The sequence below is a fragment of the Oncorhynchus nerka genome, linkage group LG28 (genome assembly GCF_034236695.1).
Source record: "Oncorhynchus nerka isolate Pitt River linkage group LG28, Oner_Uvic_2.0, whole genome shotgun sequence".
In the NCBI taxonomy this organism is placed as follows: domain Eukaryota; kingdom Metazoa; phylum Chordata; class Actinopteri; order Salmoniformes; family Salmonidae; genus Oncorhynchus; species Oncorhynchus nerka.
The window spans coordinates 85,267,657-85,295,430 of NC_088423.1; the positions used below are offsets into that span (position 1 = coordinate 85,267,657).

The 27,774-nt window shown below is 44.4% G+C and overlaps 1 protein-coding gene across 1 annotated transcript in view; it reads left to right on the forward strand.

Annotated features, from left to right (window-relative positions):
* The window catches only part of LOC115112780 (protein unc-13 homolog C-like), a 246,218-nt gene that overhangs the window by 182,482 nt on the left and 35,962 nt on the right, over positions 1-27,774 (forward strand). The window contains exons 25-30 of the mRNA XM_065013211.1: positions 8,225-8,313; positions 9,250-9,390; positions 13,653-13,776; positions 14,906-14,965; positions 18,821-18,901; positions 23,005-23,152. Coding sequence (XP_064869283.1) covers positions 8,225-8,313; positions 9,250-9,390; positions 13,653-13,776; positions 14,906-14,965; positions 18,821-18,901; positions 23,005-23,152 — 643 coding nt within the window. The remainder of the gene's footprint in view (positions 1-8,224; positions 8,314-9,249; positions 9,391-13,652; positions 13,777-14,905; positions 14,966-18,820; positions 18,902-23,004; positions 23,153-27,774) is intronic.

Here is a 27,774-nt window from a genome sequence, read left to right on the forward strand (position 1 = left end):
CAGACCTCAGCACAAAAACACATTACTGGCTGACTGGCAGTGAAAGTGTTCCCAAAGCAATTAGCAAACTGAAAGCCAGGTCAATTACACAGAACAATGTGCTATCATATCATTTGAAATAACACATATTTTAGGCTCTACATATGATAGAATAAGAAATAACACATCCGTCATTTCATAGAATGTTAAATAATAGATAAACATCAACTTCTGCAGGGCTGAGACAGAGACCCTTCAGGTTTCAGGGCTGTCGCTGGGCAATACGGACTTTTAGCTCCCTCCAAAGATTTTCTATTGGGTTCAGGTCTGGAGACTGGCTTGGCCACTCCAGGACCTTGAGATGCTTCTTACGGAGCCACTCCTTAGTTGCCCTGGCTGTGTGTTGTATATCACTCACGTCGGGAAAGCTGTATATCACTCACGTCGGGCTCGTTAAAGGAAGAAAAGGATTCTGCCAGTTCGTGGTGAGTTATCGCAGTTCGGAAGTTATTTTCATAAGAGACGGCAGCAGCAACATTATGTACAAAATAGCCGAGAGCTGCCCAGTGACACGAGCCTACCAGATGAGCTAAACTACTTCTAAGCTCGCGTCGAGGCAAATAACACTGAAACATGCATGAGAGCACTAGCTGTTCCGGAAGACTGTGTGATCACGCTCTCCGCAGCTGGTGTGAGTAAGACCTTTAAACAGGTCAACATTCACAAGGCCGCAGGACAAGACGGATTACCAGGATGTGTACTGTGAGCATGCGCTGACCAACTGGAAAGTGTCTTCACTGACGTTTTCAACCTCTCCCTGTCCTATTCTGTAATATCAACATGTTATAAGCAGATCACCATAGTCCCTATGCTCAAACATACTAAGGTAACCTGCCTAAATGACTACCGACCCATAGCACTCACATCTGTAGCCATGAAATGCTTTGAAATGCTGGTCATGGTTCACATCAACACCATTATCCCAGAAATCCTAGACCCACTCCAAATTGCATACCACCCTAACAGATCCACAGATGATGCAATCTCTATTGCACTCCACACTGCCCTTTCCCACCTGGACAAAAGGAACACCTATGTGAGAATGTTATTCATTGACTACAGCTCAGCTTTCAACACCATAGTGCCCTCAAAGCTCATCAATAAACTATGGACCCTGGGATTAAACACCTCCCTCTGCAACTGGATCCTGGACTTCCTGACGGGCCGCCCCCAGGTGGCAAGGGTAGGTAACAACACATCCGCCATGCTGATCTTCAACACAGGGGCCCCTCAGGGGTGCGTGTTCAGTCCCCTCCTGTACTCCCTGTTCACTCATGACTGCACGGCCAGGCACGACTCCAACACCATCATTAAGTTTGCCGATGACACAACAGTGGTAAGTCTGATCACCGAAAAAGGACGAGACAGCCTATAGGGAGGAGGTCAGAGACCTGGCCATGTTGTGCCAGGACAATAACCTCTCCCTCAACGTGATCAAGACAAAGGAGATGATTGTGGACTACAAGAAAAAAGGGGGCCGAGCATGCCCCCATTCTCATCAACAGGGCTGTAGTGGAGCAGGTTGAAAGCTTCAAGTTCCTTGGTGTCCACATCACCAACAAACTAACATGGTCCAAGCACACCAAGACAGTCGTGAAGAGGGCATGACAAAACCTTTTCCCCTCAGGAGACTGAAACGATTTGGCATGGGTCCTCAGATCCTCAAAAGTTTCTACAGCTGCACCATTGTACTACACCTGACTGGTTGCATCACTGCCTGGTATGGCAACTGCTCGGACTCCGACTGCAAGGCACTACAAAGGGTAGTGTGTACGGCCCAGGACATCACTGGGGACAAGCTTCCTGCCATCCAGGACCTCTATACCAGGCAATGTCAGAGGAAGGCCCTAGAAATTGTCAAAGACTCCAGCCACCCTAGTCATAGGCTGTTTTCTCTGCTACCGCACAGCAAGCGGTACCGGAGCGTCAGGTCTAGATCCAAGAGGCTTCTAAACAGCTTCTCCCCCCAAGCCATAAGACTCCTGAACATCTAGTCAAATGGCTACCCAGACCATTTGCATTGCCCCCTCCCCCCCTTTACACCACTGCTGCTCTCTGTTATTATCATCTATGCATAGTCACTTTGATAACTCTAACTACATGGACATATTACCTCAATTACCTTAACAAACCGGTGCCCCCGCACATTGACTCTGTAACGGTACTCCCCTGTATATAGTCCAGCTATTGTTACTTTACTGCTGCTCTTTAATTACATGTTACTTTTATTTCTTATTCTTATTCATATATATATATATATATTTTTTTTTACTGCATTATTGGTTAGGGGCTCGTAAGTAAGCATTTCATTGTAAGGTCTAGACTTGTTGTATTCGGCGCATTAGACTAATAACATTTGATTTGATTTAATGTGATGACCTGTCATGCACATGGAGCAGCTAGCTTTCATCACACATATATCTCAGGGACCAGGCCTGAAACAGCTACCACTCTCCACTATACACACAGCATCGATACACAAAACACAAACAACACACACACACACACTTATGTTTGCAGAATAAGTGTCAATGTAACTGTCACGTCGGGATAGTGATGGGTGTGGAGTCAGACGCAGAGAGCAGAAGGTAGATGGGATAGTGATGGGTGTGGAGTCAGACGCAGAGAGCAGAAGGTAGACGGGATAGTGATGGGTGTGGAGTCAGACGCAGAGAGCAGAAGGTAGACGGGATAGTGATGGGTGTGGAGTCAGACGCAGAGAGCAGAAGGTAGACGGGATAGTGATGGTGTGGAGTCAGACGCAGAGAGCAGAAGGTAGACGGGAGAGTGATGGGTGTGGAGTCAGACGCAGAGAGCAGAAGGTAGACGGGAGAGTGATGGGTGTGGAGTCAAACGCAGAGAGCAGAAGGTAGACGGGATAGTGATGGGTGTGGAGTCAGACGCAGAGAGCAGAAGGTAGACGGGATAGTGATGGGTGTGGAGTCAGACACAGAGAGCAGAAGGTAGACGGGAGAGTGATGGGTGTGGAGTCAGACACAGAGAGCAGAAGGTAGACAGGAAAAAAACGCTTTAATGTCCTCAAGCACAGTAACAGGGACAAACATGGGTGAAGCCCAAAACACAGGCGCAACAAAACCCAAACCCACTGTTACCAAGATACCGGAGCAACAAAACCCAAACCCACTGTTACCAAAACACAGGCGCAACAAGACCCAAACCCACTGCTACCAAGATACCGGAGCAACAAAACCCAAACCCACTGTTACCAAGATACCGGAGCAACAAAACCCAAACCCACTGTTACCAAAACACAGGCGCAACAAGACCCAAACCCACTGCTACCAAGATACCGGAGCAACTTAACCCAAACCCACTGTTACTAAAACACAGGCGCAACAAGACCCAAACCCACTGCTACCAAGATACCGGAGCAACAAAACCCAAACCCACTGTTATCAAGATACCGGAGCAACAAAACCCAAACACACTGTTACCAAGATACCGGAGCAACAAGACCCAAACACACTGTTACCAAGATACCGGAGCAACAAGACCCAAACACACTGTTATCAAGATACCGGACAGCGAAAACCCAAACCCACTGTTACCAAGATACCGGACAGCGAAAACCCAAACCCACTGTTACCAAGATACCGGACAGCGAAAACCCAAACCCACTGTTACCAAGATACCGGACAGCGAAAACCCAAACCCACTGTTACCAAGATACCGGACAGCGAAAACCCAAACCCACTGTTACCAAGATACCGGACAGCGAAAACCCAAACCCACTGTTACCAAGATACCGGACAGCGAAAACCCAAACCCACTGTTACCAAGATACCGGTCAGCGAAAACCCAAACCCACTGTTACCAAGATACCGGACAACGAAAACCCAAACCCACTGTTACCAAGATACCGGACAGCGAAAACCCAAACCCACTGTTACCAAGATACCGGACAGCGAAAACCCAAACCCACTGTTACCAAGATACCGGACAGCGAAAACCCAAACCCACTGTTACCAAAATACCGGACAGCGAAAACCCAAACCCACTGTTACCATATTACCAGACAGCGAAAACCCAAACCCACTGTTACCAAGATACCGGACAGCGAAAACCCAAACACACTGTTACCAAGATACCGGACAGCGAAAACCCAAACCCACTGTTACCAAGATACCGGACAGCGAAAACCCAAACACACTGTTACCAAGATACCAGACAGCAAAAACCCAAACCCACTGTTACCAAGATACCAGACAGCGAAAACCCAAACCCACTGTTACCAAGATACCGGACAGCGAAAACCCAAACCCACTGTTACCAAAATACCGGACAGCGAAAACCCAAACCCACTGTTACCAAGATACCAGACAGCGAAAACCCAAAACCACTGTTACCAAGATACCGGACAGCGAAAACCCAAACCCACTGTTACCAAGATACCGGACAGCAAAAACCCAAACACACTGTTACCAAGATACCGGACAGCGAAAACCCAAACCCACTGTTACCAAGATACCGGACAGCGAAAACCCAAACACACTGTTACCAAGATACCGGACAGCGAAAACCCAAACCCACTGTTACCAAGATACCGGACAGCGAAAACCCAAACCCACTGTTACCAAGATACCGGACAGTGAAAACCCAAACCCACTGTTACCAAGATACCGGACAGCGAAAACCCAAACACACTGTTACCAAGATAACAGACAGCGAAAACCCAAACCCACTGTTACCAAGATACCAGACAGCGAAAACCCAAACCCACTGTTACCAAGATACCGGACAGCGAAAACCCAAACCCACTGTTACCAAGATACCGGACAGCGAAAACCCAAACCCACTGTTACCAAGATACCGGACAGCGAAAACCCAAACCCACTGTTACCAAGATACCGGACAGCGAAAACCCAAACCCACTGTTACCAAGATACCGGACAGCGAAAACCCAAACCCACTGTTACCAAGATACCGGACAGCGAAAACCCAAACCCACTGTTACCAAAATACCGGACAGCGAAAACCCAAACCCACTGTTACCAAGATACCGGACAGCGACAACCCAAACCCACTGTTACCAAGATACCGGACAGCGAAAACCCAAACCCACTGTTACCAAGATACCGGACAGCGAAAACCCAAACCCACTGTTACCAAGATACCGGACAGTGAAAACCCAAACACACTGTTACCAAGATACCGGACAGCGAAAACCCAAACCCACTGTTACCAAAATACCGGACAGCGAAAACCCAAAAGTACACCAACACCACTCACGTACAATAACGTAAAATAACCACAAGCTTGCACAAACACCAGCGGGCTAAACTATCTTAAATAACACCCATCCCAAAACCCCAACAAGGAACAGGTGAAAACAATTAGACAAAAACAAAAAAGGGATCGGTGGCAGCTAGTAGACCGGCAACGACGACCGCCGAGCGCCACCCGAACAGGAAGGGGAGCCACCGTTGGTGGTATTCGTGTAACTGGTGAATTGTAGGATCTATAGTGTAGACTTAAACGCATCAAGGAGCAGGCCAGTCAGAGCAGACCAGTCAGAAAGTCTTTAGTCATTCTAAATTACGCTGTCTGCCCCTCTGTTCTCTTTTCAGTACACCCTGGAATACACAGACAGGCCCTATAGATGTTATATCCCAAATTACACCCTATTCCCTACAGACAGTAGTGCACTACTTTTAACCAGGGCCCATAGTGCACTACATAGGGAACATGGTACTTCAGAGGCATCCAGTAATGTGGGGACTGTGAGCCAGACACAACATGTGCTTTGCGTACTAACCATGTACTTGCCTGACTATCCGAGAGTAGAGTTGGGAAGCTGGGTCCTGTGAGCTGACTGAGTGACGATGAGACCGTCACACCCAGATAGATTAGATCTCCCCTCTAAAACACATTCAGAGGGTTGGGGATCTATTGTCTCCACCAAACCTGCTCTAAAACACAATCACAGGGTTGGGGATCTATTGTCTCCACCAAACCTGCTCTAAAACACAATCACAGGGTTGGGGATCTATCTGTCTCCACCAAACCTGCTCTAAAACACAATCACAGGGTTGGGGATCTATCTGTCTCCACCAAACCTGCTCTAAAACACATTCACAGGGTTGGGGATCTATTGTCTCCACCAAACCAGCTCTAAAACACATTCAGAGGGTAGGGGATCTATTGTCTCCACCAAACCAGCTCTAAACACATTCAGAGGGTTGGGGATCTATCTGTCTCCACCAAACCTGCTCTAAAACACATTCAGAGGGTAGGGGATCTATTGTCTCCACCAAACCAGCTCTAAACACATTCAGAGGGTAGGGGATCTATTGTCTCCACCAAACCAGCTCTAAACACATTCAGAGGGTTGGGGATCTATTGTCTCCACCAAACCTGCTCTAACACACATTCACAGGGTTGGGGATCTATTGTCTCCACCAAACCTGCTCTAAAACACATTCACAGGGTTGGGGATCTATCTGTCTCCACCAAACCTGCTCTAACACACATTCAGAGGGTTGGGGATCTATCTGTCTCCACCAAACCTTCTTGCTCTAAAACACCTTCATGCTGCCTTTCGAATGGCACCCTATTCTCTACAGAGTGCACTACTTTTGACCAGAGCCACTATATAGGGAATAGGTTGATATTTGGGACACTTCCTTAAAGTGGCTGTTGCCCCCCTCCATGGCATGGCACACCCATACCCTCACCCCCATTCTGTCCACCCATCCCTCCCTGTCTCATCCAGGCTGAACTCTGCCCCCCTCCATGGCACACCCATACTCTCACCCCCATCCTGTCCACCCATCCCTCCCTGTCTCATCCAGGCTGAACTCTGCTCCCATCCATGGCACACCCATACTCTCAACCCCATCCTGTCCACCCATCCCTCCCTGTCTCATCCAGGCTGAACTCTGCCCCCATCCATGGCACACCCATACTCTCAACCCCATCCTATCCACCCATCCCTCCCTGTCTCATCCAGGCTGAACTCTGCCCCCCTTCATGCCAGAGAGGCTGACATAGTCTGCATCTCAAATGGCACCCTATTCCCTTTATAGTGGACCACTTTTGATCGGAGCCCTATGGTCACTAGACCAAATGAGTGCACTATATTGGGAATAGGGTGCCATTTGGGACACTAACATATTGATGGAGTGAAGTAATGATGCGTTGAGGGTTGAGGTGAGAATAACTCAGACCCTGGTGTAAATCATTCATTGATGTCAATGAGAGACTCAACATGCAAAAACATTTGAGTTATGAGATAAAGTCAAATGCCAGAATTCCGCCCGTAGTAATGTAGTGATATAGCACCCTATTCATTACAGTGCACTACTTTTGACCAGAGCCATATGGACCCTTGTCACTCTATTCTCTATATAGTGCAATACTTTTACACTTTTGACCATGGATCGCATAGGACTATGGTCAAAAGTAGTGCACTATATAGATAATTGGGTGACAAGGGTCCATTGGGCTTTGGTCAAAAGTAGTGCACTATATAGAGAATAGGCTGACAAGGGTCCATAGGAATCTGGTAAAAAGTAGTGCACTATATAGAGAATAGGGTGCCATTTCAGACAAAGTTTTTGTGTGCAGAATATAAGGCCCATAGTGATGCAAAGATATGCGGATGTATCGTGTTAGTGATATAGTAGAGATGTATAGTGTTAGTGATATATTGGAGATGTATAGTATTAGTGATATAGTGGAGATGTATAGTGTTAGTGATATAGTGGAGATGTATAGTGTTAGTGATATAGTGGAGATGTATAGTGTTAGTGGTATAGTAGAGATGTATAGTGTTAGTGATATAGTGGAGATGTATAGTGTTAGTGATATAATGGAGATGTGTAGTGTTGGTGATTTAGTGGAGATGTATAGTGTTAGTGATATAGTGGAGATGTATAGTGTTAGTGATATAGTGGAGATGTATAGTGTTAGTGATATAATGGAGATGTGTAGTGTTGGTGATTTAGTGGAGATGTATCGTGTTAGTGATATAGTGGAGATGTATAGTGTTAGTTATATAGAGGACATGTATAGTGTTAGTGATATAGTGGAGATGTATAGTGTTGGTGATATAGTAGAGATGTATAGTGTTAGTGATATAATGGAGATGTATAGTGATATTGATATAATGCTGTATTGATGTAGCAGCTAATGATGGGCATCTCCCTGCCTGTTACTGTTGCAGCTGGATGCTGAGGCCAGTGAACTACTGAAGGAACTGCAGAACAAACTCAACACCGTGCTGGATGAGCTCAGTGCAGTCTTCGGCTCCAGGTGTGTGTGTGGGGGGTGGTTCTGTGTGCTTGTGTGTGTGTCTGTGTTTATGTGTATCTGTGGTCTGTGTGTGTCTGTTGTCTGTGTGTATCTGTGGTCTGTGTGTATCTGTGGTCTGTGTGTGTCTGTGGTCTCTGTGTGTCTGTGTGTATCTGTGGTCTGTGTGTATGTGTGGTCTGTGTGTATGTGTGGTATGTGTGTATCTCTGGTCTGTGTGTATTTGTGGTCTGTGTGTATCTGTGGTCTGTGTGTATTTGTGGTCTTTTTGTATGTTTGGTCTGTGTGTATCTCTGTGGTCTGTGTGTATCTGTGGTCTGTGTGTGTCTGTGGTCTGTGTGTATCTGTAGTCTGTGTGTGTCTGTGGTATGTGTGTGTCTGTTGTCTGTGGTCTGTGTGTGTCTGTGTGTATCTGGTCTGTGTGTATCTCCGGTCTGTATGTATCTGTAGTCTGTGTGTATCTGTGGTCTGTGTGTATCTGTGGTCTGTGTGTATGTGTGGTCTTTGTGTATCTCTGTGGTCTGTGTGTATCTGTGGTCTGTGTGTGTCTGTGATCTGTGTGTATCTGTGGTCTGTGTGTGTCTGTGGTCTGTGTTTGTCTGTTGTCTGTGTGTGTCTGTGATCTGTGTGTATGTGTGGTCTGTGTGTATCTCTGTGGTCTGTGTGTATCTGTGGTCTGTGTGTATCTGTGGTCTGTGTGTGTCTGTGGTCTGTGTGTGTCTGTGGTCTGTGTGTGTCGGTTGTCTGTGTGTGTCTGTGATCTGTGTGTGTCTGTGGTCTGTGTGCGTCTGTGGTCTGTGTGTATCTGTGGTCTGTGTGTATCTGTGGTCTGTGTGTATCTGTGGGCTGTGTGTATCTGTGGTCTGTGTGTATCTGTGGTCTGTGTGTATCTGTGGTATGTGTGTATCTGTGCTAACCCTGTGTTATTTCCCTGTCCAGTTTCAAACCGGTAATTGAGGACTGTGTAAAGCAGATGAACCAGGAATTAGTCCAGATGAAGGGGAGTGCTGCAGGGAAGAGCAACGCTGCCATGGATGCTGAGACTGTCCTCAGACCACTCATGGACCTCCTGGATAAAAAGTAGGTCCCTATCGGCATATTATCAGCTGGCTTAGAGGTTAGTATCCAGTAGCGTATCCATGTATCTCCTGGATAAATAGTAGGTTTCTGTTTACACCCTTGAGTTAACATTGAGGTAACCAGTTAGGCAAGAAGTGAGAGGGTTGGGTTAGTAACTGTTAGTTGAGAGGTTAGTAAACCCTCATGCTACTCCTGGATAAAAAGTAAGTCTTTGTTTTCACTGAGGATTCATATTGTAAGACTCAATATGTGTCTGAAAGCATGTGGCCGTTATCCTAGAGGAGCTTTGAGTTAGTTAACCAGTCGTCCTAGAGGTTGGAGCTTTGAGTTAGTTAACCAGTTATCCTAGAGGAGCTTTGAGTTAGTTAACTAGTTATCCTAGAGGAGCTTTGAGTTAGTTAACCAGTTATCCTAGAGGAGCTTTGAGTTAGTTAACCAGTTTTCCGAGAGGAGCTTTTAGTTAGTTAACTAGTTATCCTAGGGGAGCTTTGAGTTAGTTAACCAGTTATTCTAGAGGTTGGAGCTTTGAGTTAGTTAACCAGTTATCCTTGAGGAGCTTTGAGTCAGTTAACCAGTTATCCTAGAGGAGTTTTTGGTTACTTAACCAGTTATCCTAGAGGTTGGAGCTTTGGGTCAGTTAACCAGTTAGCCTAGAGGTTGGAGCTTTGGGTCAGTTAACCAGTTAGCCTAGAGGTTGGAGCTTTGGGTTAATTAATCAGTTAGCCTAGAGGTTGGAGCTTTGGGTTAGTTAACCAGTTAGCCTAGAGGTTGGAGCTTTGGGTCAGTTAACCAGTTAGCCTAGAGGTTGGAGCTTTGGGTCAGTTAACCAGTTAGCCTAGAGGTTGGAGCTTTGGGTCAGTTAACCAGTTAGCCTAGAGGTTGGAGCTTTGGGTCAGTTAACCAGTTAGCCTAGAGGTTGGAGCTTTGGGTTAATTAATCAGTTAGCCTAGAGGTTGGAGCTTTGGGTCAGTTAACCAGTTAGCCTAGAGGTTGGAGCTTTGGGTTAATTAATCAGTTAGCCTATAGGTTGGAGCTAAATGTCTGCATGGGACTGATGTATTCATCTTGCTTTCGCCCGAACCCACAGATTTTGATATCGCACCCGCCCACATCCGCTGGCTTTATGTCTGACTCTCACCTGCCAGAGCAGGAACTGGTCCGGAACCCAACTGCATTCCTGGAATGTTATTTCAGGCACAGGCCTATGTGACGACGCAGATCACATACAGTAGCCATGGTCACAGCAATTTTGCAACCTATAAGCAATATCAAAATGCACAAAAATAACAAAGAAATGGGTTAATTTCTTGGTCGCGGGAAGTCGGGGGGGATGTTTGTGTGGGGGCGGGGGGGGGTATTATTATAAAAAATTATTACATATATCATTATTATATATATCACTAGTTTGTTGGTGCACTAACAGTGATGGTAAAAAATATACATATATATATAAATCGTTTATTAATTGTGATTGATCAGGGGGTGCACACTTGATCTTGCACGCCCAACTAGAAGAGGAGAGGGAGGCTACTTAACTTGATGCAGCGTATTCTGAGTGTGTGAATAATGCAACAGAGATGTGCTTTAAATACAGTAAGTAGGTTAATAAAGCCTAGAAAGCAGAAAGACAACCGTTTCCAAATAATCTGGGGACGACAAAAACATTTGAACCCCAAAATTGTCTGATCTGGCCTTCCGCTCCCAGCCGCAGCAAGAAAAATGTCCACCGCCCAGCAGTAGTCTCTGTCAGGACCCGATCTCTGATCTCTGCAGCCCTCTAGTTCGAGCCTTGGGTTAGGTAACCAGCTAGCCTACTACAGGGTTCCCCAGCTCTCGGCCTATTGGCCCCTCAATTTTTCTGAGCAAAATAATAATAATAACATTAATAATAATAATTGTGGAAATCTGTTCCAAAGTATTCCCTCACATAATAGAGATACAGGTAACTGCCAAACTAAAGGAAGCACAAACATAAAGTGTCTTAACAGGGTGTTGGGTCACCACGAGCCAGAACAACTTCAATGCACCTTGCATAGATTCATAAAGTGTCTTAACAGGGTGTTGGGTCACCACGAGCCAGAACAACTTCAATGCACCTTGCATAGATTCATAAAGTGTCTTAATAGAGTGTTGGGTCACCACGAGCCAGAACAACTTCAATGCACCTTGCATAGATTCATAAAGTGTCTTAATAGAGTGTTGGGTCACCACGAGCCAGAACAACTTCAATGCACCTTGCATAGATTCATAAAGTGTCTTAACAGGGTGTTGGGTCTCCACGAGCCAGAACAACTTCAATGCACCTTGCATAGATTCATAGTGTCCAGAACTCTATTGGAGGAATACGATACCATTCTTCCACAACAAATTCCATAATTTGGTGTTTTGTTGATGGTGATGGCTAACGCTGTCTCGGGTGCCACTCCAGAATCTCTCATTAGTGTTCAATTGGGTTGAGATCTGGTGACTGAGAAAGCCATGGCATACGGTTTACATCGTTTTCATGCACATCAAACCATTCAGTGACCACTTTTGTCCTTTGGATTGGGTCATTGTCATATTTTGGGGGCAAAGCCATGGTAACCAAAATAATGGCCAGCCAATCATTTTTATACATGACGGGATGTTAATTGCTTAATTAACTCAGGAACCACACCTGTTTATTTTTATTGTACCTTTATTTTACTAGACAAGTCAGTTAAGAACAAATTCTTAGGAACAGTGGGTTAACTGCCTGTTCAGGGGCAGAACGACAGATTTGTACCTTGTCAGCTCGGGGATTTGAACTTGCAACCTTCCAGTTTACTAGTCCAACGCTCTAACCACTAGGCTACCCTGTGGAAGCACCTGCTTTCAATATACTTTGTATCCCTCATTTATTCAAGTGTTTCCATTATTTTGGCAGTTCGCTGTATATGTGATTGTATACGAATGTAAGCAAGGTTTGATATTATTATGTTTTAGTTAAATATTGTATCTGTTTTGGCTTCTCGCAGCCAATTTGCAGTCTACAAATGATTTGTAATAATGTTCCCTGACCATCAATTCAAGAGTCTAGTTGATCATCCCAGTCCTAGTAGGTCTAGAGTAGGTCCATGCTGTGGAAAGGCAGGATGATATGGATCTTTTCCGCATCATAATGAGTCAGTCTGGAGGTGTTATGGATACACTGGATTCAATATCAATACTGATGTTACCACTCCCCCTGCGGTAGAGGAGCAAATACACAAAAATCACAAACACACGCAAACTGACACACACACATGCGTGCAATGAAAAACATGTACAGTTTTTGTGTATGTGCATCTGCGTGTGTCATTTGTGTCTCTGTATTTAGTTAGGGCTTGTGTTTCTCAGTATATTTAGGTGTGTGTGAGTGCATGCGAGCCTTTGTGTGTTTGTTATTGTTGTAGGTGTTTCTCTACTTCAGACTGGCAACATCCATATTGATATTCAATCCAGTATTCAACAGGAAGCTGTATGTATTCCAACATTATCTCGTAGGCTATCTTCTCTACTCTGACATCCATCGCATAAGCTGTGTGATTCTCTCTCAGACACTCACGGCAACATCGAGGCCAATGGGGTATTACGGTAGAATCCTCTTAAGAATATGCTAAACAAAATCCTCAACCAAGGTTTTCCGTTCACTGGGATTATCACGTGAAGCTGATGCATTTATTCCACATATCATGGCTTTTGAACTTCACCCTTGATTGTGTTTGATCCTGTTGTCTTCCTATAGGCCCTGTGACGTATGTGGCTTGTGACGCCTGTAACGTTGTTAAAGGGACATTTCATTCATAAATGAAAGTTTCTCAAATGTTTTCAGACCTCTAAAGTAATCTAATTTCTAGATGAAAACATATCCCACGACGTCCGTTGTGTAAATCCAGCTATACGCCTTCATCACAAATACATTGCAAAGATAAGCACGGTCTAATTCCCTGTTTTTCCTGGTTTACTCTATTTTTATCTTTGGGCTGGTGGCATATAGCTGGATCTACACAACAGATGTTGTGGGATGGGGTTTCATCTTGACATTAGACTACTATAGAGGTCTCAAAACATCTAAAAAAAAAAAATGTCAAAGTCTAATGATTGTGTTTCTGCTGTGGTTTTACATCTGACTTAGACTGTTGGTGCTGCTCTGTCTCTATCTTTGTCTCTATCTCTATCTCTGTCTCTATCTCTGTCTCTCTCTGCTCTGTCTCTCTCTGCTCTGTCTCTCTGCTCTGTCTCTGCTCTGCTCTGCTTTGCAGTTTGATTTTATTTGCAAAGATCTGTGAGAAGACGGTGTTGAAACGAGTCCTGAAGGAACTGTGGAAGATCGTCCTCATCACTATTGAGAGAATGATAGTCTTACCACCTCTCAATGACCAGAATGTAAGATGCTATGTTATACACACCAAACACACACACACACCAAACACACATTCAACACCATTGAGAGAATGATTGTCTTACCGCCTCTCAATTGCCAGACTGTAAGATTATATATATAAACACATATGCACGCACACGCACACGCACACACACACACACACACACACACACACACACACACACACACACACACACACACACACACACACACACACACACACACACAGATAGTCCTCACACCTCTCAATGACCACTGTAACCATCTAACCATGATGGGAGAACCTCTTACACTGGAGCAGAAGTAGGTAGCTGTGGTTCTGGGGAGCTACAGGTACTGAAGTGTTTACTTGCCCCCAGAAGGAACCAAATGAGATAATTGGCCAATATCAGTGCTGGGCTAAATTCTACCTACTATCTGGTCTCCCAGGACTGAAACAAAAAACGATCTAATGGAAAAATCACTACAGTACAGTATCTGCAACATTCCATGACCAGGGTTGCCTACCTCTGGCTGGAATATCCTCTAGTCTGTAAATGTGCACACACCGACACACTCCCACACACAAATATGTACAAAACACAGATGCACCATAGAGGATATTTACAAAGTCCGGACAAGATGGTGTCTCCTTCTCTCTTTATGTGTCAGTCATGCAGGAAATGTTAGTGAAGCCTGGATAGAGGAATGAAAAGGCAAACCTGCTTTTCCAACAGGCAACACTGACAAGGCTGTCAACACCCAGAAGGGATGTTCTCAAACACACACACACACACACACACACACACACACACACACACACACACACACACACACACACACACACACACACACACACACACACACAGTCTTGTATAACTAACCTTGTGGGGAGACACAATTCTGTCCTGATCAAAATTATATTTTCCCTAACCCCTAACCACAACCCTAACCTTTACCTCAAAACCTAAACTTAATTCTAACACTAATTCTAACCTTAACCCTAAACCCCCTAGAAATACACACACACACATCAAAAACAATATCCTCTACTGTACCACCTTTGTGTTTCCTTTCACATTATATTCAGCATGAAAGTGCTTCAAAGGTGTATATATAGGGTATAACCCTGTCTGTCTTTTCTCCTCACAGCAAGGAGCCCAGATGATTTTCAGTGCTGCCAAGGACCTGGGACAGCTATCCAAACTCAAGGTAGGTCTGGGGCACACCGTGAGTGAGTGAGTGAGTGAGTGAGTGAGTGAGTGAGTGAGTGAGTGAGTGAGTGAGTGAGTGAGTGAGTGAGTGAGTGAGTGAGTGAGTGAGTGAGTGAGTGAGTGAGTGAGTGAGTGAGTGAGTGAGTGAGTGAGTGATAAAAACAGAGTTTAATAGGCAGTTCTGGGTTTTTGCAATCTCTAGTCTGTCGGAGCACAGCTATAGTAAACACACACACATGCACACACACTGTTGTGATTATCAAAAGTCAGAGTCCTACACAGTCCACAGCGTACATCCTCCAGAGCAGTAGATCTGTGTTAGTTGGTTAGTTCTCATAGTGATTACATCCAGATTGAGGTCATCTCTGCTAAAACAGCCCACTCCTACCCTAGTCATGCAACTTCACTTCATGCTATAAACCCATGACTAAACTTTCTCAAATCAAATCAAATTGTATTTGTCACATACACATGGTTAGCAGATGTTAATGCGAGTGTAGCGAAATGCTTTTGCTTCTAGTTCTGACAATGCAGTAATAACCAACAAGTAATCTAACTAACAATTCCAAAACTACTGTCTTAAACACACAAGTGTAAGGGGATAAAGAATATGTAGATGATAGTAGATGATATAGAGTACAGTATATACGTATACATATGAGATGAATAATGTAGGGTATGTAAACATTGTATTAGGTAGCATTGTTTAAAGTGGCTAGTGATATATTTTACATCATTTCCCATCAATTCCCATTATTGAAGTGGCTGGAGTTGAGTCAGTGTGTTGGCAGCAGCCACTCAATGTTAGTGGTGGCTGTTTAACAGTCTGATGGCCATGAGATAGAAGCTGTTTTTCAGTCTCTCGGTCCCAGCTTTGATGCACCCGCACTGACCTCGCCTTCTGGATGATAGCGGGGTGAACAGGCAGTGGCTCGGGTGGTTGTTGTCCTTGATGATCTTTATGGCCTTCCTGTAACATCGGGTGGTGTAGGTGGCCAGGAGGGCAGGTAGTTTGCCCCCGGTGATGCGTTGTGCAGACCTCACTACCCTCTGGAGAGCCTTACGGTTGAGGGCGGAGCAGTTGCCGTACCAGGCGGTGATACAGCCCGCCAGGATGCTCTCGATTGTGCATCTGTAGAAGTTTGTGAGTGCTTTTGGTGACAAGCCAAATTTCTCAGCCTCCTGAGGTTGAAGAGGCGCTGCTGCGCCTTCTTCACGATGCTGTCTGTGTGGGTGGACCAATTCAGTTTGTCTGTGATGTGTATGCTGAGGAACTTAAAACTTGCTACCCTCTCCACTACTGTTCCATCGATGTGGATAGGGGGGTGTTCCCTCTGCTGTTTCCTAAAGTCCACAATCATCTCCTTAGTTTTGTTGACGTTGAGTGTGACACCACACTCCGAGGGCCCTCCCTGTAGGCCGTCTCGTCGTTGTTGGTAATCAAGCCTACCACTGTTGTGTCGTCCGCAAACTTGATGATTGAGTTGGAGGCGTGCATGGCCACGCAGTCGTGGGTGAACAACGACATCTTCAACGCACGTTCTAATGAACTCGCACACCAAATCAGCGTATTCATCAATGTTGTTGTCTGACGCAATACGAAACATATCCCAGTCCACGTGATGGAAGCAGTCTTGGAGTGTGGAATCAGATTGGTCGGACCAGCGTTGAACAGACCTCAGCGTGGGAGCTTCTTGTTTTAGTTTCTGTCTGTAGGCAGGGATCAGCAAAATGGAGTCGTGGTCAGCTTTTCCGAAAGGAGGGCGGGGCAGGGCCTTATACGCGTCGCGGAAGTTAGAATATCAGTGATCGAAGGTTTTGCCAGCCCTGGTTGCGCAATCGATATGCTGATTTAGGGAGTCTTGTTTTCAGATTAGCCTTGTTAAAATCCCCAGCTACAATGAATGCAGCCTCAGGATGTATGGATTCCAGTTTGCAAAGAGTCAAATAAAGTTTGTTCAGAGCCATCGATGTGTCTGCTTGGGTGGGAATATATACGGCTGTGATTATAATCGAAGAGAATTCCCTTGGTAGATAATGCGGTCTACATTTGATTGTGAGGAATTCTAAATCAGGTGAACAGAAGGACTTGAGTTCCTGTATGCTTTTGTGACCACACCACGTCTCGTTAGCCATAAGGCATACGCACCCGCCCCTCTTCTTACCAGAAAGATGTTTGTTTCTGTCGGCGCGATGCGTGGAGAACCAGCTGGCTGCACCGACTCCGATAGCGTCTCTCCAGTGAGCCATGTTTCCGTGAAGCAAAGAACGTTACAGTCTCTGATGTCCCTCTGGAATGCTACCCTTGCTCGGATTTCATCAACCTTGTTGTCAAGAGACTGGACATTGGCGAGAAGTATACTGGCCAAGTCTTCATCATATTACGTAATCGTGGTTGCTTTCCATTCCATCTGTTACACAGAGAAACTGTTTTTAATGAAGTGCCTGTATCTCTGCTCCTAAATTAAAAGATCTTCCCACAGTCACACTCTTTGATCACAGTCACTAGTCTCATTTCATGTTCCAAGAAGCACAGCAGAAAGATAGGGAGACAGTATTGTGTCTGTGATGCCATGGTTGAGCAGCAATTTGCAAGCAACTGTACTGTCGCTGTCTGTACTGTTTTGCTGTATTCTCCTGCTGAATCAAATGATCAGATCTCACAATGTGTTTACCATCTCAGGAAACACATTAATAATACACAGTAAAGGGGTTGCCATGAATTTGACAGTAATTTACAGGCAGCTCAGTGGCGAGTAAAATTATGTATTTTATATATATATATATATTTTATATATATTACAGTACGCCTCAAAATATGTTAATAATCAAGGAACAACTATACCATGCACCCACTAGTGGTCAAAATGTTTATAGCATATGGTACTGTATTCTGGGTGTAATTACAGTACCATTTGAAATACAGCAATTTTGAAATACAGCAATTTCCCCACAATGCTCTCATTTTTACAGTTGATAATACCTAAAATGAACATTTAAATTACAGTTTTCCATTACAATGTACATAGCAAACTTATCATATGCAGACATCTGACGTGTGTGTGTGTGTGTGTGTGTGTGTGTGTGTGTGTGTGTGTGTGTGTGTGTGTGTGTGTGTGTGTGTGTGTGTGTGTGTGTGTGTGTGTGTGTGTGTTGAGAACATCCCTTCTGGGTGTTGACAGCCTTGTCAGTGTTGCCTGTTGGAAAAGCAGGTTTGCCTTTTCATTCCTCTATCCAGGCTTCACTAACATTTCCTGCATGACTGACACATAAAGAGAGAAGGAGACACCATCTTGTCCGGACTTTGTAAATATCCTCTATGGTGCATCTGTGTTTTGTACATATTTGTGTGTGGGAGTGTGTCGGTGTGTGCACATTTACAGACTAGAGGATATTCCAGCCAGAGGTAGGCAACCCTGGTCATGGAATGTTGCAGATACTGTACTGTAGTGATTTTTCCATTAGATCGTTTTTTGTTTCAGTCCTGGGAGACCAGATAGTAGGTAGAATTTAGCCCAGCACTGATATTGGCCAATTATCTCATTTGGTTCCTTCTGGGGGCAAGTAAACTTCAGTACCTGTAGCTCCCCAGAACCACAGCTACCTACTTCTGCTCCAGTGTAAGAGGTTCTCCCATCATGGTTAGATGGTTACAGTGGTCATTGAGAGGTGTGAGGACTATCTGTGTGTGTGTGTGTGTGTGTGTGTGTGTGTGTGTGTGTGTGTGTGTGTGTGTGTGTGTGTGTGTGTGTGTGTGTGTGTGTGTGTGTGTGTGTGTGTGTGTCCTCTCCAAGAGGAATGTTATGGAAACATGTTTTGATGAATCTATCTCTTTCTATTCTCTCCGCTCTAGGACCATGTGATCAGAGAGGAAGCACGTAGCCTGACACCAAGACAGTGTTTAGCCATGGACCTTGTCCTTCCCACCATCAAGGTAATGGAGAGCCTTCGCTCTATCTATCCCTCTCTCCCCCCCTCCATCTGTCTCTCCCTCCATCCGTCTAACCCACCATCCCTCTCTCTTTCCATCCATCCCTCCCTTCCTCCATCCTTTCAGCCTCCATCCATCTCTCCCATCCCTCCATCAATTCCTCTCTTAATCCATCCATGCCTCCTCCATACCTCCCTCCCTTTCACCTTCCATCCCTACCCTCATTCATTTCTCCCTCTAACCATCGATGCCTACCTTTCTCTAATGTTGTGCAAAGAGAGATGGACAGGGTTTTAACAGGGTAGTAGGGTTGTAAAGAGAGTTTACCTAAAGGATCATTGTAGAGTGGTGACTGTTTTAACAGGGTAGTAGGGTTGTAAAGAGAGTTTACCTAAAGAATCGTTGTAGAGTGGTGACTGTTTTAACAGGGTAGTAGGGTTGTAATGAGAGTTTACCTAAAGGATCATTGTAGAGTGGTGACTGTTTTAACAGGGTAGTAGGGTTGTAATGAGAGTTTACCTAAAGGATCGTTGTAGAGTGGTGACTGTTTTAACAGGGTAGTAGGGTTGTAATGAGAGTTTACCTAAAGGATCGTTGTAGAGTGGTGACTGTTTTAACAGGGTAGTAGGGTTGTAAAGAGAGTTTACCTAAAGGATCATTGTAGAGTGGTGACTGTTTTAACAGGGTAGTAGGGTTGTAAAGAGAGTTTACCTAAAGGATCGTTGTAGAGTGGTGACTGTTTTAACAGGGTAGTAGGGTTGTAAAGAGAGTTTACCTAAAGGATCGTTGTAGAGTGGTGACTGTTTTAACAGGGTAGTAGGGTTGTAATGAGAGTTTACCTAAAGGATCATTGTAGAGTGGTGACTGTTTTAACAGGGTAGTAGGGTTGTAATGAGAGTTTATCTAAAGGATCGTTGTAGAGTGGTGACTGTTTTAACAGGGTAGTAGGGTTGTAAGGTCTTTAAGAGGAGTAGTGGTGCTGAGAGGAGTCGATGCAGTCAGTACATAGTGCAGTACTTTTGACCAGAGCCATGTGGGTGCTATTTGGGACACATACAGGGGTTCAGACCGGGGTCTGTGTGAACACTCAACGCAGCGCCGTGAAACAGAAGCTAATTGATTCCTGCATCTCCATGGACACCAGCTCCCTGTTTAGATCCGTCATGCTGTGGAATTCTCTCCACCAGTATTCCGAGGAGAACGTCCAATTAGAGGAGTTCAGTAATGCTTCCAGGAGACTCTGGCCAATCACAGTTAAGTAATACCTTTAGGTGGAAGAGATACATAGGCTGAATGCAGGACTGATTAAATACTTAAAGGAAGTGAGGGGGGAGAGAGAGGTAGGGAGGGAGGGAGAGATGGGGGAGAGAGACTAGCGGAGATACACAGGCTGAATGCAGGACTGGTTAAAGACCTAAAGGAAGAGAGAGAGAGGAGAGAGAGGGGGAGGGAAGCAGGGAGAAATGTGGGAGAGAGACTAGCAGAGATACACAAGCTGAATGCAGGACCGGTTAAAGACTTTATGCCTTCAGTAATGAAGGAGAGAGAGGGGAGGGGAGGGGAAGAGAGAGAGAGGGAGGAAGAGAAATAGATAGGGAGGGAGGGAGGGAGGGAGGGATAGAGAGAGAAGGATAGAGACAGAGATAAAGAAATGGAACAAAAAAGAATGGAATTCTGAAGAGGGAACTTTTGTATGGTGTTAAATGGTTTGAGATAAATGTAACGCGAAAAGCAAAACCAGCATAGATTCCCCATGAAATGAGTGTTATTTTTCAGGTGGTGGTGAGATGATAATATGATACACATATCCGTGTATGTGACAAAAAAATGTTTTGTTGTTTATGTTATTGTTGGTGTCGTATGGACTAGCTCTTGGAGTTGGTGTTGTGTGGGCTAGCTCTTGGAGTTGGTGTTGTGTGGACTAGCTCTTGGAGTTAGTGTTGTGTGGACTAGCTCTTGGAGTTGGTGTTGTGTGGACCAGCTCTTGGAGTTGGTGTCGTATGGACTAGCTCTTGGAGTTGGTGTTGTGTGGACTAGCTCTTGGAGTTGGTGTTGTGTGGACTAGCTCTTGGAGTTGGTGTTGTGTGGGCTAGCTCTGGGAGTTGGTGTTGTGTGGACTAGCTCTTGGAGATGGTGTTGTGTGGACTAGCTCTTGGAGTTGGTGTTTTGTGGACTAGCTCTTGGAGTTAGTGTTGTGTGGGCTAGCTCTGGGAGTTGGTGTTGTGTGGACTAGCTCTTGGAGATGGTGTTGTGTGGACTAGCTCTTGGAGTTGGTGTTGTGTGGATTAGCTCTTGGAGTTGGTGTTGTGTGGGCTAGCTCTTGGAGTTGGTGTTGTGTGGACTAGCTCTTGGAGTTGGTGTTGTGTGGACTAGCTCTTGGAGTTGGTGTTTTGTGGACTAGCTCTTGGAGTTAGTGTTGTGTGGGCTAGCTCTGGGAGTTGGTGTTGTGTGGACTAGCTCTTGGAGATGGTGTTGTGTGGACTAGCTCTTGGAGTTGGTGTTGTGTGGACTAGCTCTTGGAGTTAGTGTTGTGTGGACTAGCTCTGGGAGTTGGTGTTGTGTGGACTAGCTCTTGGAGTTGGTGTTGTGTGGACTAGCTCTTCGAGTTGGTGTTGTGTTGGATATGTCTTTGATGGTTTCTCTGCCATTCTTCCCTCATCAACACCTACGGTATCTTCAGAGTGAATCTGGGTTGTGCCTATTCTGCCGAGGCAGCAGAGCTACAGAGCTTAGTCACAAATGACACTGTATACCCCATGTAGGACACTACTTTTGATCAGAAGTAGTTTGCTATAGGTAATAGGATGTCATTTGGAACACAGAGCTACAGCGCTTAGGATCATTTACTCTGAGCAGCTTTGGCTCATTGACTCACCCACTGTTTTCAGTCTGTATCCGATATTCCATAATGCATCAGTGACTGGATTATATCTGAACATGACTTTCTTCTTCCAGAGCCAATGGAGGATGACATATGAACTCATGAACTCCAGTGAGGTGTTAGAGTTTGTGGGGGGTGGAGTGTGTGTATGTGGCAGGGCTTTAAGCAATTATTCTCTGTCTTAATGCAACAGTACAGAGTACATTTTTATTAGGCCTACTGCTGCCAGCCTGGATGAGCATACATAGTTATTACCTCTCCCACACAGTCTTCCACACAGTCCTGTCTGAAGATGTGAAAAGTACATTAACTCTGTACGTGTTCTATCTGGTCTGAGTGTACCCGAGTTTTATTGGTAACCTCACTCCTCAGATTGAAATGCCTTGAATTGCTAGCTTTTTCAGTGGTGTAGCTGGCTAAGGTGTTGTCGAGTGTTTGCAAGACAGAGGACCCGAGATCAAGTAGCAGACTTTAGGAGGGAGGAAGATGTATTGTTAAACAAGCAGTTTGACAGCTGTTACATAAGCAAACATGCTTATTATCTCTCCCACACAGTCTCCTATACAGTCAGTCTGGTCAGAAGACTTAAAGGTACATGAACATGTATGTTTTCAATCTGATCTGAGGAACCAACATTAAAATGAATATGGTGAATGAAGGCTTACCCAAGTAAACTCCAGCCCAGCTTTAACAAAAAGGGTAACCAGGTGCTCAACTGGGGGGACAATTCTAAAAAAGTAGTCCTACCTCCAGGACACTCCAACAGGTGACTATCCCAGAAAAGAAAAAGGAACTGTCTGTCTGCATATATTTTTTATTTTTTATTTTACCTTTATTTAACTAGGCAAGTCAGTTAAAAACAAATTCTTCTTTTACAATGACGGTCTACCCAGACAAAACCCTCCCCTAATAACCCGGACAACGCTGAGACAATTGTGCGCCGCCCGATGGGACTCCCGATCACGGCCGGTTGTGATACAGCCCGGGATCGAACCAGGGTCTGTAATGACACCTCTAACACTGAGATGCAGTGCTTACGACCGCTGCGCCACTCTGGAGTCTTTTAACATACATATACAGCATCTTTGTTTTACGGGACAGACAAGCAGGCTAAATGTACTGACTATGTCTGTTCTCCTTCAGGTCTGAAGACTGAAGACAGTGAATAAAGTGGCTCTGACTTTCCTTCTTTCTTTTTTCCTTTCTCTCTCTCTCTTTTCCGTAGCAATATTTCCACGCCGGAGGAAACGGTCTGAAGAAGACGTTCCTTGAGAAGAGCCCTGACCTCAAGTCCCTCAAATACGCTCTGAGCCTTTACACACAGCCTACTGATGCCTTGATCAAGAAGTATATATGCACCCAAACCTCTCAAGGTAAGAACACTTAGCTAGTAGATATGCACCCAAACCTCTCAAGGTAAGTACACTTAGCTAGTAGATATGCACCCAAACCTCTCAAGGTAAGGACACTTAGCTAGTAGATATGCACCCAAACCTCTCAAGGTAAGGACACTTAGCTAGTAGATATGCACCCAAACCTCTCAAGGTAAGAACACTTAGCTAGTAGATATGCACCCAAACCTCTCAAGGTAAGAACACTTAGCTAGTAGATATGCACCCAAACCTCTCAAGGTAGGGACACTTAGCGAGTAGATATGCACCCAAACCTCTCAAGGTAAGGACACTTAGCTAGTAGATATGCACCCAAACCTCTCAAGGTAAGGACACTTAGCTAGTAGATATGCACCCAAACCTCTCAAGATAAGAACACTTAGCTATTAGATATGTACCCAAAGCTCTCAAGGTAAAGACACTGAGCTAGTAGATATGCACCCAAAGCTCTCAAGGTGAGGACACTGAGCTAGTAGATATGCACCCAAAGCTCTCAGTTAAGGACACAGAGTTAGTAGACATGCACCCAAACCTCTCAAGTTAAGAACACTGAGCTAGTAGATATGCACCCAAACATCTCACGATAAGGACACTGAGCTAGTAGATATGCAACCAAACCTCTCAAAATAAGGACACTGAGATAGTAGATATGCATCCAAAGCTCTCAAGATAAGGACACTGAGCTAGTAGATATGCATCCCAAACCTCTCAAGATAAGGACACTGAGCTAGTAGATATGCATCCAAACCTGTCAACGTAAGGACACAACTAGTAGATTTGCAACCAAAGCTCTCAAGTTAAGTTCACTTCCGCTAGTATATGCACCCTAAGGTCAATTAGGTCAATTCCATTTCAGTCAATTCAGGAGGAAATTCCAATTACATTCTTTCTCATAGAGAAGCATTGATGGAAATTGGAATTAGAATTTCAGTTAACTTCCTAGCCCTGCTCACAAGAGGCTGGTTAGGGGGGGACGGCTCAAATTGATGACTGGAATGGGATGAAGGGAATTGTATCATGTGTTTGATGAGCTGGATACCACTCCATTTATTCCATTACAGCCATTACTATGAGCCCATCCTCCCCAATTAAGGTGCCACCAACCTCCTGTGACCCTGTGATAGTTATCCTTGCTTCTCTTACAGTGGGCTGCAGTGTTTTTCCATATCAGCTTGGTTTCTCTTCAGTTTACCGTGTGAGATGGTTATTGCAGTAATTGCATTTGTCATCTACTGCCTCCTTCAATCCCTTTCTCTTTCTATTTTACTCTTGCTTCTCTCTCTCTTTCTCACTCACTCTCTTTTGCTCTCTCTCTCTGTCACTCTCTCTCTCTTTCTCACTCAATCTCTCTCTTTATCACTCAACCTCTCTCTGTCGCTCTTTCTCTCTGTCGCTCTTTCTCTCTGTCGCTCTCTCTCTGTCGCTCTCTCTCTCAGTCGCTCTCTCTCTGTCGCTCTCTCTCTCTGTCGCTCTCTCTGTCCCAGTTCCATGCTGTGTTTTACTGTGTCTCTGTGGAAGTGTAGATTTTCTGTTTTCTTAAATAACAGAGTAGAGCTACCTGATGGTCTATCTAGGGCAGTGGTTCCCAAACCTTTTATAGTCCCGTACCCCTTCAAACATTCAACCTCCAGCTGCGTACCCCCTCTAGCACCAGGGTCAGCACACTCTCAAATGTTGTTTTTTGCCATCATTGTAAGCCTGCCACAAACATAAATTACAATACATTTATTAAAAATAAATGTTTACATACACTTAGGGTGGAATAGTTTTTCAACCACTCCACAAATTTCTTGTTAACAAACCATTGTTTTGGCAAGTCGGTTAGGACATCTACTTAATGCAAGACACAAGTAATTTTTCCAACAATTGTTTACAGGCAGATTATTTCACTTATGATTCACTGTATCACAATTCCAGTGGGTCAGAAGTTTACATACAGTACGTTGACTGTGCCTTTAAACAGTTTGGAAGATTCCAGAAAATTATGTTATGGCTTTAGAAGCTTCTGATAGGCTAATTGACATCATTTGAGTCAATTGGAGGTGTACCTGTGGATGTATTTCAAGGTCTACTTTCAAACTCGGTGCCTCTTTGCTTGACATCATGGGAAAATGATGGAAACCAGCCAAGACCTCAGAAATAAAATTGTAGACCTCCACAAGTCTGGTTCATCCTTGGGAGCAATTTCCAAATGCCTGAAGGTACCCCGTTCATCTGTACAAACAATAGTACACAAGTATGAACACCATGGGACGACGCAGCTGTCATACAGCTCAGGAAGGAGACGCATTCTGTCTCCTAGAGATTAATGTACTTTGGTGCGAGAAGTGCAAATCAATCCCAGAACAACAGCAAAGGACCTTGTGAAGAAGCTGGAGGGAACAGGTACAAAAGGATCTATATCCACAGTAAAACAAGTCCTATATCGACATAACCTGAAAGGCCGCTCAGCAAGGAAGAAGCCACTGCTCCAAAACCGCCATAAAAAAAGCCAGACTACGGTTTGCAACTGCACATGGGGACAATGATCATACTTTTCGTACAAAATCGTACAAAAATAGAACTGTTTGGCCATAATGACCATCGTTATGTTTGGAGGATAAAGGGGGAGGCTTGCAAGCCGAAGAACACCATCCCAACTGTGAAGCACGGGGATAGCAGCATCATGTTGTGGGGGTGCTTTGCTGCAGGAGGGACTGGTGCACTTCACAAAATAGATGGCTGCATGAGGAAGGAACATTATGTGGATATATTGAAGCAACATCTCAAGACATCAATCAGGAAGTTAAAGCTTGGTCACAAATGGGTCTTTGTTAGTGGAATTTTAAATTCCTGTATGTTTTGTAGCCAAAACCAAATTCGCACTCTTTCTAATTCATTAATGATTTGTAAGTTCATTAATTATGCATGAAGTAGATCGAGATCAGTCTTAAAGCCAGGTAACAGCGTTTAATTCAAGAGAGTACTCCCTAAAAATACAACGAACCTTACATTTAAAGAGAGGACATGAAATGACATCATCAGTTTCTCACACTCTCTCCGATCCACACAATAGCACAGTGTTTTCAGGTCTGGAGATGTCTTCTACTCCCCTCATAAACCAGACATTCCAATCTGTCTAAAAGATATCTTCTCCTCCACTAACGGAATATCAAGGACCATTCTTATCTGTCAGAAAATATATATCATCCCTCTCCCTTAAACCCCCCGCAAGGTACAGACAATTAATTTGTTTTACTTACATTTTCAGTAACAGCTTAACCAAGAGCCCATACATTTCATACCATAACATAATAGTATTAGAATAAATGGTTCTAATTGAAATGTATACATTATTAATAATTTCAACTATAATTTCCTCCAACAGTCTTCCAAATGGACATTGACCCCTAGCATACTTCCAAAGTTGTGGCAAAATGGCTTAAGGACAACAAAGTCAAGGTATTGGAGTGGCCATCACAAAGCCCTGACCTCAATCCTATAGAACATTTGTGGGCAGAACTGAAAAAACGTTTTTGAGCAAGGAGGCCTACAAACCTGACTCAGTTACACCAGCTTTGTCAGGAGGAATGGGCCAAAATTCACCCAACTTATTGTGGGAAGCTTGTGGAAGGCTACCTGAATTGTTTGACCCAAGTTAAACCATTTTAAGCCAATGCTACCAAATACTAATTGAGTGTATGTACACTTCTGACCCACTGGGAATGTGATGAAAGAAATAAAGCTGAAATAAACCATTATCTCTACTATTATTCAGACATTTCACGTTCTTAAAATAAAGTGGTGATCCTAACTGACCTAAAACAGGACATTTTTATTAGGATTAAATGTCAGGAATTGTGAAAAACTGAGTTTAAATGTATTTGGCTAAGGTGTATATAAACTTCTGACTGCAATTGTATATACAGTACAAAATCCATGTGTACGTGTCTGCATATTGCGTATGCTATCGTGTGTGTGTATCCATTGGATGTGCTTGTGGAAGCAGAGCAACTTGTGTCGTCGACAGGTGCAGGTGTAGTACTGCTGGTAGTAGCAGTACTACTAGTAGAGCTGGTATGTGTCTCTATGGACGCAGGTCTTAATTGTATTACTTTTTTTAACCATTAAGCAATTTTCTGTCCAACGGAATGAGCAGCAACTACATTTGGCTACAGACGGACCGGTACTGGAATTCTCGCATTTGACTAGGCTACCTGTATTTGACTAGGCTACCTGTATTTGACTAGGCTACCTGTATTTGACTCGGCTACCTGTATTTGACTAGGCTACCTGTATTTGACTAGACTACCTGTATTTGACTCGGCTACCTGTATTTGACTAGGCTACCTGTATTTGACATTGTGTTGTTTTTTTCGCTGAACACTAGATCATTTTATATACTTCCCATCCTACCATCCCTAGCCTGATTGGAGTAAACTAGCGATCCTACCATCCTAACCTGATTGGAGTAAACTAACGATCCTACCATCCCTAGCCTGATTGGAGTAAACTAGCGATCCTACCATCCTAACCTTATTGGACTAAACTAACGATCCTACCATCCCTAGCCTGATTGGAGTAAACTAGCGATCCTACCATCCTAACCTGATTGGAGTAAACTA